General features: G+C 56.2%; 5 protein-coding genes across 5 annotated transcripts; 3 read left to right on the forward strand and 2 right to left on the reverse strand.

Annotated features, from left to right (window-relative positions):
- Window positions 1–233: 233 nt before the first annotated feature.
- On the reverse strand, window positions 234–1,293 carry LTHEOB_10849 (uncharacterized protein; the record flags this gene model as incomplete). The annotated part of the gene is made up of 6 exons (XM_035507539.1): window positions 234–710; window positions 771–855; window positions 940–977; window positions 1,031–1,080; window positions 1,144–1,175; window positions 1,238–1,293. The coding sequence occupies 6 exons, from the start codon at window positions 1,291–1,293 to the stop codon at window positions 234–236; spliced, it is 738 nt and encodes a 245-aa protein (XP_035366983.1).
- A 1,561-nt stretch (window positions 1,294–2,854) lies between these two features.
- LTHEOB_10850 (Interferon-induced GTP-binding protein mx) lies at window positions 2,855–5,524 on the forward strand (the record flags this gene model as incomplete). The annotated part of the gene is made up of 3 exons (XM_035507541.1): window positions 2,855–4,897; window positions 4,955–5,164; window positions 5,315–5,524. 3 exons carry the CDS (start codon window positions 2,855–2,857, stop codon window positions 5,522–5,524), a joined length of 2,463 nt encoding a protein of 820 aa, XP_035366984.1.
- A 1,539-nt stretch (window positions 5,525–7,063) lies between these two features.
- Window positions 7,064–8,086, reverse strand: LTHEOB_10851 (Dihydrodipicolinate synthase; the record flags this gene model as incomplete). The annotated part of the gene is made up of 1 exon (XM_035507542.1): window positions 7,064–8,086. The coding sequence occupies one exon, from the start codon at window positions 8,084–8,086 to the stop codon at window positions 7,064–7,066; it is 1,023 nt and encodes a 340-aa protein (XP_035366985.1).
- Window positions 8,087–10,141: 2,055 nt separating this feature from the next.
- LTHEOB_10852 (Glucan synthase protein) lies at window positions 10,142–11,190 on the forward strand (the record flags this gene model as incomplete). Its single annotated transcript, XM_035507543.1, has 3 exons — window positions 10,142–10,234; window positions 10,300–11,062; window positions 11,126–11,190. The coding sequence occupies 3 exons, from the start codon at window positions 10,142–10,144 to the stop codon at window positions 11,188–11,190; spliced, it is 921 nt and encodes a 306-aa protein (XP_035366986.1).
- Window positions 11,191–12,032: 842 nt separating this feature from the next.
- Window positions 12,033–13,924, forward strand: LTHEOB_10853 (Endonuclease/exonuclease/phosphatase; the record flags this gene model as incomplete). The annotated part of the gene is made up of 2 exons (XM_035507544.1): window positions 12,033–12,708; window positions 12,762–13,924. The coding sequence occupies 2 exons, from the start codon at window positions 12,033–12,035 to the stop codon at window positions 13,922–13,924; spliced, it is 1,839 nt and encodes a 612-aa protein (XP_035366987.1).
- Window positions 13,925–14,001: the final 77 nt, after the last annotated feature.

Consider the following 14,001-nt stretch of genomic DNA (forward strand, 5'->3'; position numbering starts at 1 on the left):
TTTTTGAGGAGATAAATGTTTAATCGGACGCTCTGATATCCGGTTTCTATTCAAGTGCGATGCTGATAACTGTTTGTTTTGGATCCGCCCATTGCAAAAGAGGAAAAAGGCAGCGGTTCAATCCCATGGGTAGCTGAAGCTATCGTCCGGACGAGAATGTCGAATTAAAAATTCTACATACACTTCCGGATGATAGCTTCAACTACCCACATATGACGGTTTAGTCTTCTGATCTATTTCTCTACCTCTTCCTGCTCTTCCGTACTTCCAATCCTATGCAGTGGGTGCCCGACGGGCACGGCACCGTCAGCTCCCTTCGCTGCCCCCTGTCTCGCCTCGACTTGCCTGCACCTCGCCGCCAAGTCTGTAATATGCTCGTCGCCGCTCTCGGCGCTCAGCTCGAGCAGCGCGTGCTCAAGCATATACAAGTACTCCTTGTTCTCGCCGCTGGGGCCTTTGCTCTGCACGATGTGCTCGGCCAGCTTCTGCGGGTCCTGCGGCCCCACGAACTGCGGATTCTCCGGGAGTCCGATGTAGACGAGGCAGTGGATGGGTGCGGAGCCCGTGGACCCGGCAGCAGGGTGAAACGGCGTGTATTGGATGCTGTACCCATTGATCTCGCGGATATCGAGATAGTCGCGGACCTCGGCGGCGTGCGAAGCCGGGATGTGGTATGCTGCGCCCCAGACCTTTTCGGCGGGGGCGTCGTGCTGGAGAGGCGATCACGTTGACATGAGGTTGTTGCCTGCTGGGCGCGGGACGGAACGTACATGGTCGGTCAACGTCTCCCAATGGGCGCGGTCAATCAGAGTCGCGACCCTGCCTGGCGCTTCGGGCGTGCCGCGGTGGTCTTGGCTGAACCGCGGTGGTCAGCTGCATCTCTGGCGCGGCACATGGTGGATGAATGACTAGGGGGGTTTGGGCGCGTACCTGGCCTACAATGCGACCGTTATCTCCCTGCTCTTGGCCATAGTCTTCTGGACTGCGGCGTTTTCGATGCCATGGAGTCCGTTTACACTGCCACACGTACCTGCCAGAACCGCCGAACGTAGCCTTCAATATAGCCAGGAAGGCGTTGGTCTGCAGCACACGAGAGGCTCAGCATTCGTGGCGGGGAGGAGGGCTCTCATGCGGTGGCTATACCAAAATGTGGTGGAGGCTTCCATATCAGGCTTCTACAGGGTGGACATGAATCAGACGGACGGGTTGAAAGCAGGGTTGCAGACAGAGCGCCTACCCATAGCCAAATAGCCAGAAATCATCCTGCGGTTCGCTCATGGTTGCGGATGTCATGTGGAGGGGTCGAGGGAAACTGCGCCCCGACTTCGCTTCCAGCTTGGCGGAACGTCATCCCGCACGGAGCGCACGTCTTCCCCGGACCTCCGACGCGTCTACACTTCAACACCACCAGCTTTTTCCTACTGCGGCCGAACGCTCCATTCAGGGGCTTGTACCGCTGCCCAATCGTGGCTGGAACGGCGTCTCAATCTCATTCAGCTCCACTCCGCCGCTAAGCGCCGTCACTGCTTTCCTTCAATTCGTCGATGCGGCACAGCTTGGGGGCTGGGAGCCGAAAACCCGGCTACCTTCAAGTACAAAGGGGTATCGCAGCCGAACGCTAGCGTGAATTTGTTTCTGCTCATGTCATGGGTAGTTGAAGCTATCGTCCGGACGAGAATGTCATATTAAAAATTCCACAAACACGTCTGGACGATAGCTTCAACTACCCACATATGTCATTTTTTCTGAGAAAGAGCTGGGGCATAGTTACGGCTAGGGACTTACTATTCTTCACGCTAGCCTTCGGCTGCGATACCCCCCTGTACCTACCCGGCGGCGCGTGTTTGATCTACCGACATGCTCATGTTTGCCTGCTGTTAAGCGCCCGCTGCCTTGAGTGCGGCACAGCACATTCTGCAACTAAATGCTTTTGGGAATGAGTTGCGCCAGGACAAGGTAATATCACAAAGATGTGCGTGCAGACTACAGATCGGCATTGCAGCTAACGGACTTGTTTTTCGCTCGTGTCATGGGTAGTTGGAGCTCTCATCCGGATGGATATGTGGAAGTAACATTTGTACATCTAGGTCCGGACGATGGCCCAAATACGTTGTTCCTTGGAAAGAAAGTTCATTGGTGCATAGTTACCCCCTGCTCTAAGGTCCTGCTGCTTTCCGCGCTAGCCATCAGTCGCGGGAGGAGAATGTATAGTGTCCGGTGCCCGGGAGGCGGGATGCTCGCATCTGCAACCCAACCTTCCTGGATATTGAAGTCCGGTACCGAAAGTTTATTCACGTACAATCGTTTCTATTTCCCCATTCAGCACATCAGGACGAGGCAATTGTGTTTTGCCGCACTGCCCCCGGTATTCAGGAAGCCAATCCGGCTCTTTTGCGGCACCACCATTGCAGCCCCTGCAGAACGGAACGTTTGACTTCTCTTCCCAGCCGCGTGACTGGACAGTCGGCCTTGCCGATGCCGCTATCGCCCTGTCGAAGTGTTCAGACAATGAATCCTAAGCCGATGATGATCCGGTGGATATGCTGCATATCGGCAAGTGCTACGTGTAGCGAATACCCCGGCGCAGTGTCGAATGTGCCTTGCTGCCTGCGTTTGGCGTGCTGTGAATGGATACCAAGAAGTCAGTGGCTATGTCTTGTCCACTCGGATAAGGAGGTGGGAAGACTAAGAATAGATCGTTTGTGCCGCTCCTCCCAAGCTGCATCCAGCCTTGCTCACCAGGCGCGGAAGACTTACTGTAAGCCCTCAAGGTTATTATAAAGCAGATGTTCTTTCAACTGAACGCTGGCAGAACCAGACCCGTTTCACTTCACATTTAAACCATAGCCCTCTTATGTTTTCGTTTGGCACGTCTATCCCAGGGACCTTCGAAGAGTCTCCTCATTCACCAGAGACTCTCGCTGCTTATCTCAAAGAAGTCAACCTGGAAGAGCCAGACGTGGAGATGAAGACTGTCTCGCTCGAGGACACGGCACTCGGCCAGCTCCAAAATGACGACCAGGCCGGCCTCCTCGACGTCATTGACGAGCTTCGCGGCCATGGAATCAGCAAACACATCGACCTCCCGCAACTGATCGTTTGCGGCGACCAATCCTCGGGCAAAAGCTCCCTCCTCGAAGCCATCACGCATCTACCTTTTCCCACGAAAGATGGTATATGTACCACATTCGCCACTGAAGTTGCCCTGCGCCGCTCGCTACGCCGCGAGATCAAAATTAGCATCATTCCCGGGCCTTCCCGTAGCGAGGCCGACAAGGAGCGTCTCAAGCGCTTTAGTGCAACCTTCACCAACCCCTCCGACTTCCCCACCCTAATCGAAGACGCGAAGAAGTGCATGAATGGCAGTGTTCCACCAAACATTTTCTCAGACGACACAACCACGACGGGCAGCAAGTCAATCAATGACGACGTCCTGCATCTCGACATCTCGGGCCCAAACTGGCCGCCGCTCACCATCGTCGACCTGCCGGGGCTGATCCAGTCGGAGGCGCGGGGCCAGACGGCGGCGGACGTGCGGACTGTGCGGCGGCTGACGCAGGCGTACGCGCAGAACCCACGTTCCGTCATCCTCGCCGTCGTCGCCGCCAACTACGACCACGCCAACCAGGCGGTGCTGCGGCTGGCGCGCGAGGCCGACCCGGAGGGCCGCCGCACGCTGGGCATCATCACCAAGCCCGACCGCGTTGTCGTGGGCGGCGAAGACGAGGCGGCCGTCGTGAGGTTGGCCAAGAACGTGGAGCATGAACTGCGCCTCGGCTGGCATGTGGTCAAGAACAGGGACCATGCGATGCGGGACTGCTCGTCCGAGGAGCGTGATAGGGCTGAGAAGGACTTCTTCGCCCAGGGGATTTGGGGCAGCGTGCTCAAAGCTCACGTTGGCGTCGATGCGCTGAGGACGCGGTTGGGGTCCATCTTGCTTCGCCAAATCCGGACCGAGTTGCCCATCCTCCTGGCCGAGATCAAAAAGGGCATTCAGGAGTGTGAAAGCGGGCTCGCGCGCATGGGCGAGCCGCGCGAGACGCCCAGAGACCAAAGAGCTTACCTGGTCGACATCAGCAAGACGTTCGAGAGGCTGACTCTGGAGGCAGTCCGAGGATCCTACCAGCATGAGTTTTTCACAAAGCCCACTGAGGAGGAAGCACACGGACGACGTCTGCGAGCTGTGATCCAGAACGCGAACGAGGAATTTGCCTATGTCATGCAGAAGTATGGACACAGCAATACCATAGTCGACAGCAAGGGATCGGAACCAGACGTCAAACGAGCTTCATTGAGCTCATCCGAGCTGTCTGCTCTTGAGAGCTCCGCTCCCGCACCTAGGATCACGCCCCGGGCCGAGTACGTTGAAGAGATCAAAGAAAAGGTGCGCACTCGGCGTGGACGCGAGCTCCCTGGAATGTACAACCCGCTCCTCGTCGGCGACATTTTCCGGGAGCAGGCAGCGCCTTGGGAAGGCATTGTAAAGGAACATGCCGATATAATTTGGAATGCCGCTCTCGGTTTCTTAGAGACGCTACTAGCGTCACTGGCCGATGGGCACACCTACTATGCGCTTCTTGAAGAGCACATCCAACCCATCATGGACAAGAAGAGGAAGGAGCTATTCGCCAAAATCGATGAGCTGCTCAAACCTTACAAGTCGGGACATCTGATCACATATAATCCTTTGTTTAGCGAGTCTATGCCACGGCTCAAGAACAAGCAGAAACATGATGATACCGCGCTGCGTCTCAAGCTCCGGTACGGCCCAGGGACCTCAACATTTCAAACGTCGCTGCAGGAGATTCTCGAGGCCATAAATAACCCAGGGTGGGATGATGAGCAGGGTGAGTCCGCTTCCGAGGTGCTGCTGTACTGCATGGAGGCCTTTTACAAGGTATGGACAAACGCTTAGACACTCCTGGCTTGTGTGCATCTAACTGACAGAATGAAGGTTGCTCTCCATACCTTCATCGACAATGCCGCTACCCTCGGTGTAGAATTCTGCCTTATCTCCTCCCTTTCCGACATCTTCTCACCGGCCATTGTTTCGGAAATGGATGACGAGGCTCTAGCTAATTTGGCATCCGAGTCTAACGAGACCAAGAATGAGCGTTCTATGCTTCAGGAGCGGATGAGGAGTTTGAAAGAGGGAGAAAAGATAGTGGGTAGGCATGCTCGGCAAGCGCCTCCGCAAGGTAGGTAGTTCAGCGTCAATACAGTCTACATCCTTCTTCTTCCATATAGAATCTTTTGCGTTAAAGTCTTCTGACGCTTCTTAAATTGGTTTGCGTCATGTAGCTGTTCATCGTAGTACAGCACCCCGAAAGCCTACAGCCAGGACAAAACACACGGCTCAGACACAGAGTGCTCCAGCGCGAGCTTCTACGCCACTGCCGACTTACGAGTCAGAGTCTCCAAGCACGTCGACATCGTCCACGCCCTCGATGTCGGGGTCCGTTCCTTCAGGTGCAGCATCCGTATTGCCAACCCCCACAAGCTCGCCAGAAGGTCATCGTGGTAGGTAAAGTGACCCAAACAAAGAAGATCTCTTGTAGAGACTTAGAATTGACTCAGGCATTAGATACGCCAAACCAGGCTCACAAGAGAAACTCGTTGCTCGAAGGCTTTTTCGCCCAAGAGAAACCTAATTATTCCTATGCCCTGAGAGACGACAACCACACAAATGATGTGCCAAAGCACTACACGGGAGAGAGCCCTGTAACGGTATTGTCGACGGGCCTAGCTGGCTTTCACATTTCTAGTAATGAGAAACATTGAGAGCTGCTTCGGAAGTTTTCCTATTTCTTCTAACCATTTCTTACGTATACAGTTCCCCATATGTTTCATGAGATCTTGATTTGTCTTTTTGTACATGTTTAAGAAATATATTCAACGAAATATATCATTGTGGATTTTAAAATGGCTAGAAATTTAATGAATTAATATGTGGGTAGTTGAAGCTATCGTCTGGACGAGAATGTCGAATTAAAAATTCTACATACACGTCCGGACGATAGCTTCAGCTAGCCATGACATGAGCAAAAAACAAATCCACACTAGCCATCGGCTGCGAGAGGGGACTGTACAGTACCCGAAGAATAGCGTGAAGAAGAAGAGAGGCTCAGGACATAGCGTACTAACCATGAATTAGCGTCTTTTTTTAACAAAAAAAATAACTCATATGGGTAGCTGAGTTAAACAGTTCTACATTCACCTCTGGACGGCAACTTCAATTTCCCATGGCATAAGCGCCCAAAAAAAAAAAAAAAAAACGCTAGCCTTCGGCTGTGATACTATTTCTGTAAATGTGTTTATTCCGCAAACCCTTGTGTGCGGCAAATGATTCTGGAAGGCCTTGGCGGGTAACGGTACGGATAATTTCACAGCCATTTCTTATATGCAGGGGTTGTCGCAAACCAAAGCCCTTCTTATCAGTGGCCAACTGCCACCTGTGGTTGCTGTGGGAGAGTGCTAAGCCTCTTCTAACAAGCATACGCTAATACCTTCCTTAGCCTTCATAGCCTCAACTCTTATTTCCCCGGCTTCCAGAAGATATGAAACACATCACATTCCCCCACCCTTTCAGTATGCCTAACTCGCCACACCGGAACAAACCCCCCTCTTTTTTTTCCAGGCAGACAAAAGATCTACCCCCCACCCTCGGTGCTCTGCCAGGCTCCCCGCATGCATCTCCGAAACAACGGAATACGTTAAGCGGCAGAGATAAACAGGGGTAGACACTTCACTGAAGGGGCTGAGGCGAGCGACAAGGATGTGATGATTCGAAGCTACGCAAACATACTATTTTCCCCTCGCATAAACGAGGGAAAGAGGTGCTACGAAACCATAGCCGGGCGCCATTTGATGCTAACACAAATAAAGCAACGAGCGCTAGAGCGCATCACGCTCAAAGCCAGAGTGAACGGCGCTTTTCTCCAACCCACCACTCGTGCACATTTCCCAGAAAGAAAAGGAACATTAGAGTAGATCATTAATAACATCACCGTGATGCATTCAAATAGGACCAGCCTCAAAGCAAACGAGCAGTGACAGGCGCGCCTCATAGCGCCTTCTCCACGGTGACCAACTCTTCAAAGCCTTGCCTCCACTTCAAGTTCTCCTCCTTGCCGGGCCTCGGCAGCGGCTTGCGTGCATAGCCGCCATAGCCGAAGAACGACATAAGGGCGCTCTTGGTGCCGACGACACCACCCCTGATGGCAGCCCAGTCGCCGCGTGCCACGACGGCCTGCAGCTCGCGGGCAGCCTTGAGGTCGCCCGCCTCGTACAGCTGGATGAGGCGCACGCAGGCCTTGGGCGCGATGTTGGCGAGGCCGGCGATGATGCCGGAACCACCGGCGATCATGGTCTGCAGGGTGAAGTCGGCAGAGCCGCCGGTGCACAGGAAACCCGAACCCGGGTTGGAAGGGGTGGCGGCTTGCGTGGCAGCGGCGACGCGGGCCAGCTTGCCCGTGTTGCCGCAGGTCAGCTTGCAGCCGACGATGTTGGGGTGGGCGGCGGCGAGGGCGGTGATGGTGTCGGAGTTGAGGTCGAGGCCGGCGACGGCGCCCGGATAGTTGTAGATGAGGATGGGGATGGGAGATGCGGCGGCCACGTCGCGGAAGAAGCTGCTGACCGAGTCGGCGTTGAAGAGGCCTTGGTAGTAGGCCGGTGGAAGGATGAGGGCGTAGTCGCCGCCAGCGGCGTGGGCCTCCTGGCAGAGCTCGATGGCCTCGCGCGTGGACTGGGCGCCACAGCCGACCATGACGGGCAGGTTGGTGAAGCCAGCGGCGTCGAGAGCCTGGCGGGTGGTCGAGGTGATGAGGTTGCGCTCTTTGTGCGAGAGGTGCACGGCTTCGCCATTGGAGCCTTGAGTGGTGATGCCGGCAACACCGGCCTGTGCTAGGCGCACAGCATGCGAGGCAGTGGTCTCCACGTCGATATCCTCGCTCACAGGGTCGAAAAAGGCCGGGGTAGGGACGTAGACACCGGGGAGCAGGGGGCGGCGGCCGGTGTTGTTCGTCATGGCGGATTCCTGGACGGCACCGGAAGTCATGGTGTAGCTACCGTTCGAGTGGGGAGACATTGTTCGTAGTGTCGAAATGATGGCCGAGCCCGGGGCAATTGATATAGTCACTGCCTGTGGGAGCCATGGCAGCAGAGAACGGACTGTTAAATAGCCGAACCGGGATCATCAGCCACAGAGGGCGCGTGGGGGTTGCGGGCTTCACGACGACGGGGTCAGGCACCAGGCCAATCGGGAGGACAAGCGGTGGTGTTGACACGGCAGGCAGTTGGGTTGTGGTGGCGATCAGCAGGCGGTGCGTGGGCGTGGATTGGCTTGAAAGAGCGGCTGTGGCTCCTAGGGTGTTCGCAGCTCGCTAGCGTGGGGGTCGCGCTTCACCTGCTCGTCTGATATCATCGACCTGTCACCGCAACACCGGCTGCCACGGCGGGCACCACTCCTTGCGCCGGGCGCGCGTCATGGGACCTGGCGGGTGATACGGGCCGCGTGCAGAAGGCGGCGGAATGGCGATGGAGGAGCTTGTTCCTCGCAGCCTCAACCGACGACCCCCACGCGTGGCGATCCCCACAACACCGCCGTCCGTCGACCACACGACCACGACCAGCGGAACTCCTCGGCAGCCTGCACGAACAGCCGACGTGCCACAGCGTCCGCCGTGCCGACCTCGCTACTCTCGCGCGTCGCATCTCTCGACGAGCCACCCTGGTCTCGTCAACCCCATGCGCGTCTCGGGCGACTGCGACGGCTGGCCGACATAGGTAGATACCGCATGGTCCGGGTCTCGAACCATGGCTGGAAGCAGATGGCCGGCTACCCCACAGCCGGACTGGAGCCGTCTCCGCATCCCGGCAGAGGCACCCCAGAGCTAATCATTCTTCATTGCTGCGGCTGGATCTGCATCCTTTGGTGGACAAATTGCCATCCTTGCTTCAAGCATGGTGCTGAGCTTGGCGCGCCCATCATGGACCGCACAGCCTCCATCCCGCGCGAGGCGCTGGTTTCGAAAGGGTAATAATTACTCGATCTTGGGGAAAAGGGATCAGTAGCATCCCCCGCGCCCTACGCGTCTACCCCGCCTCGAGCATGCTTGCACCCACCGCCTCCGGCTGCGGGATCCACTGTATAACACCTGTTCCCTTGTACCACCACCTCTGCGTGAGCCATTTTTCTCTCCTTATCCGCTCTAAGCGACGGACAATTGGTAATCAGCCGTGGCTGAATGCAGCATGAGAATCCCGGAGCCGAAACCTAATCCTCGCATGGTCGACGACTGCCCCGTCCGAAAGCTTCTGCAAGCCTTCGGGACGTCTTGAACCTTAGCGTCGCCTCGGACCTCGAGCTCTGTTCAGCTGCCGACTGCAGTATGCAAGGAGCAATTGACTTTACGCGCGCGATTTTTGCCGTCCAGCTGATATTTGTGGACCGTTGAGATTGGCAGTCAGCTCAACGCATCCATATACGTGACACATCAGCAGTAAGCTCTGCAGCCTGTCCTCATATCGAACTGTCGGCAAGGCTCTCCGGGGTGCAGCTGCACGCCCTACGCTTTTGCCAGCCTACTTGCGTCTTCTGTGCTCAGCCCTCTTGAAATATCAGACTGCGTGCATGAGAAAGTCGTGCACAAACGTAATGGGTTGTCTATGACTTGGCGTGATGGTACTACTTTGTTGCAGCTGAGTGATAATAGAGATCAAACACAGAGGGGCAGACGGCTAAGCAGGATCGTCGAATCTAGGGTGACTATTTTTTTGAGAAAAAAAAAATAAAACAGCACATGGGTCCTTGAAGCCATCGTCTGGACGAGAATGCCGAATTAAAAATTCTACATATACGTCCGGACGATGGCTTCAAGGACCCATGTGTTGTATGAGCGAAAAACAGATACATGCTTTTTGACCAGTCGCAAAGGCTTGCACCAGTGGTCAGTGCGCCTTCCAAACACGTCGAAGCTGCCACACCAACGCGACTTCAAACCGCGCCGACCGACGACCTCAGCACCTCACAACACCGACTGCGTGAGGCCCGCGGCTTGCTCCCTAGGGTGGTACCCATCTAGTCCCCTCTCTATATTGCTTCGGCTACATCTCAATTGACAGCAGACTTCCACCCCACATCATGATTGGAATCAAGGCAATGGTCGCTCGTGCGGCCGGTCGGGTGGTCCAGATGTTCAGCACGATTCTGTGTCCGCGCCATAAGCCTGCCAAGGTACACAGTCCCCTTACCCACAACGCGAAGAAGCTCAAGTCTACACTGATGGAGTCAATATGAAGGGGTCTTTCGATGAGCACGACAACTACTTCCTCGGGCTGCCTCGCGAGCTTCGTGACCATATCTACGAGTACCACATCAACCAACTCACTGCCAACCACATCACCGACCCAGTCGGCACTCGCCCCATCAACCTAGATCAAAGTGAGCTTCACTTTGTGAGTGATGACTTCTGGGGTTTGGGCCTTGACCGTGTCTGGCGCAAATTCAAGGAAGTCCGCGGCCTCCACCCTTTCTCTGCTGCCTACGACCCCGAGATCAGCCCCGAGCTCGAAGAAGTATACCTCAGGAACAGTACCTTCCACACTGCTATCAAGTGTGCCGGTAATTCTGCTGGAACCAAGGACCCACTGTTCAAATTCCTCGAGAGCCTTGGTCGTGACGCTGTCGGCCGGCTTGGCAACCTCCAGCTTCGCATCCTCACTTACAGCTTCGACACCGACTTCGAACTCCTACTCAATCCCGATGCCTTCGGTGACCCGAACTTTGCGGCCATGTTCGAGGAAGAGAGACTCAATCTACGCAACGAGATGAGGGCCTGTGCTGCTAGGCTGGCGAGGTTGCTGGCAGCGTACAAATTCAGTGGCAAGATTGGACTTCTGGGCGAATTCACGGACAAACAAGGCTTGTTTGATGTCGGCGTGGTGAAGAAGGGCCTAGAGGTTGCGGATGCTGCCTTTCGAAAGGGAAAGGAATGGAAGGAAATCAGGGAAGAGGTGCTCCAAGGCGAAAAGATGGATTCTGTTGTCAAGTTTCCAGCTGACGGTAAGCCTGCCTTGTCCATTCACTGTGTTCGGAAAACAAAGGAAGCTAATTTGAATGGTAAAGCCACTGAGGACCAAAACGAAGACATCAAGTGGTGCTTCGTCAACGTCGATTTCTCTGGAAAATAGAGCACAGACTAGTGGTTAGCGTGCTCTACCACCAGCCGAGAGAAAAACGCTGGATTAGTCTGATCGATTGGGAAAATTTGGATGGTAATGGCGGGGTTCTCTTTATGCACGTCTCGAACGGCACTCCAAAGATACCCGGAGATAAGCTCGGTTTCTTTAGACATTCTCCATGCAAATGCGGAATAGACCGAATAGCGACCATAAGCGAGAGGTTTACCTTTGTCTTATTTTCAAGCTAACGCAAGGCGTTCAATGTTCGTGCTGCGGATCATGCCGTTCCTGGGCCTGCACCAGTGTCACTGCACTGAATCGCGCGATGATCTTGCCTTCTTCGATATTCGCGCCTCCCTAAATTCAACGTCAAACTTGGTCCCCTTCCCTCTCTACTACAACTAACAGTCGTTTTGAACTGCTTTTGAACGTCCCAGATTGTGCCTTTTCCCCTTGTCGACTCAATTGTCCAGCAACGGCTGCCTGCTTCGCCTATGAATGTACAATAAGCGATGCGTAGTCCTACGCCAAAATGATAACGAACGACAGCCACAGGATGTCTATAAAGAATTACACATCGGAGCCGGCCGGCTGCAGAAGAAGACGTCGGTTCATGCGGTGCCTGACAAGCCAAGCGTTATCGCGACCAATGAGACAGCCGACAGAAACAACGAGCGAGATACGCGAAGACGCTGCCAAGCCGCCTCATCTCCGCTCCACGGCGGCTGAGAAGCTCGAAATGGCACACACCTTCTGCTTCACGTAACTGCCAGCTTGGCGAGTGCTTGGGCAAGCATGTATATAACCTACGGCGCATCGGCGGGAGAAGGCAGCACCAGCCATACTCCAACATGTGGACTTCTCCCGCCATTTCCTGGGCCGCGGCGACGCTGCTGTTCCTGCGCGCAGCGTCTGCCGTCACAATCAGTCAGATCAATGGCGAAGCCTTCATCTCGCCCTTCAAAGGCCAATCCGTGACCAACGTGACGGGCATCGTCACCGCCAAAGGACCCTCGGGCATCTGGATCCGCTCGGCGATTGCCTCGGCGAGCGTCGGCTCCGACTCCATCTACGTCTTCTCCAGCGCCGTCGGCGCCAACCTCACCGTCGGCGACGAGATCACGCTGGATGCCACCGTCGCAGAGTACCGCTCCTCGTCGGCGTACCTCTATCTCACCGAGTTGTCCTCGCCCAAGAATGTTGTCATTGTCTCCTCAGGCAATGCCGTCGAGCCCCTGGTCATCGGCAGCGGTGGTTTGACGCCGCCGACGGAGCAGTTCTCGGGTTTGGATAATGGCGATGTGTTCGCGGTGCCGAACAATGAGAGCCAGATATCCGTGGCCAACCCCACGCTGCAGCCGGACGTGTACGGAATGGATTTTTGGGAGAGCCTATGCGGTGAGCTGGTGGCGATTGAAGCGCCAGTGGCCTTGGCGAAGCCAAACTCCTATGACGAAGTGTGGGTGAGGGGAAATTGGACGGTAACAGGGTTGAATGGGAGGGGCGGGTTGACCATGACCGACGCTGGTAGCTTACTCCCCAATAGGAAAACAGAACAAGAAGTAGCTAACTTGCTCCAGATGCCAATCCCGAGGCCATCATGATTGGTGACCCCCTGGACGGAACAACCAACCCGGCCACCATCAAGCTGGGAGACACCCTTGAAGACATCACCGGAGTCGTTACGTATGCCTTTGGGTTCTACTATATCCTGCCCACCACTGCGCTCGCCGTTCTCAGTTCCCCCGAGCCTGCTCTCCCGCCGGCAACCGCCCTAACCTCCAGCGGCGACTGCTCTGGCCTGACGTTCGGCTCGTACAACGTCGAGAACCTCTCGCCCAGCTCGTCGCACCTCGCCGCCGTCGCCGAGCACATTGTGTCCTACCTGAACTCGCCGGACCTGCTCTTTATCCAAGAAGTCCAGGACGACACAGGCGCCACCGACGACGGCACCGTCAGCTCCAACGGCACCCTCTCCGCGCTCGCCGCCGCCATCGCCGCCGCCGGCGGCCCGGACTCGTACGCCTTCGTCGCCATCGACCCCGTCGACGGCGCCGACGGCGGCCAGCCCGGCGGCAACATCCGCGTCGCCTACCTCTACGACCCGGCCAAGCTGGCGCTGCTCAACCCCAACCCGGGCAACGCGACGCAGGCCACCGAGGTGCTGTCGGCCACCGAGCTGTCCTTCAACCCGGGCCGAGTCGACCCGGCCAACACCGCAGCGTGGAGCAACAGCCGCAAGCCGCTGGCCGCCCTGTGGCAGACGCTCGGCGGCGACGGCGCCGGCCGCCTGTGGACCGTCAATGTGCACTGGGCCAGCAAGGGCGGCTCGAGCAGCCTCGAGGGCGACGCCAGACCGCCCGCCAACGGCGGCGTCGACGTGCGCGCCGCCCAGGCCGACGCCACGGCCGCCTTCGTCGCGAGCGTGCTCGACGTCGACCCTGACGCCCATGTCGTGGTGGCCGGCGATTTCAACGAGTTTGCATTCGTGGACCCGGTCCAGAAGTTTATGGCGGCGAGCGGCTTGAGCGATGCGGACGTCGCGGCCGGCGTGGAAGAGGTGGAGCGGTATACGTATTTGTATGACATGAACTGTCAGCAGCTGGACCATGTATTCGTGAGTGAGGCGTTGGTCGGGAAGGGGCTGGAGTATGAGCATATTCATGTGAATACGTGGGCAGATGAAGAGGGGATGGTGAGTGATCACGATCCGAGTGTAGGCAGGGTGGATGTGTGTGTTTGAAAGGTGGAGAGGATTACGGGTGTGAGGAAGCAGGGCCGATGGAAGATCATGTCGGGATGTCGATGTAATTTATGTCT

The sequence above is a fragment of the Lasiodiplodia theobromae genome (assembly GCF_012971845.1).
Source record: "Lasiodiplodia theobromae strain AM2As chromosome Unknown scaffold_42, whole genome shotgun sequence".
NCBI classification, from domain to species: domain Eukaryota; kingdom Fungi; phylum Ascomycota; class Dothideomycetes; order Botryosphaeriales; family Botryosphaeriaceae; genus Lasiodiplodia; species Lasiodiplodia theobromae.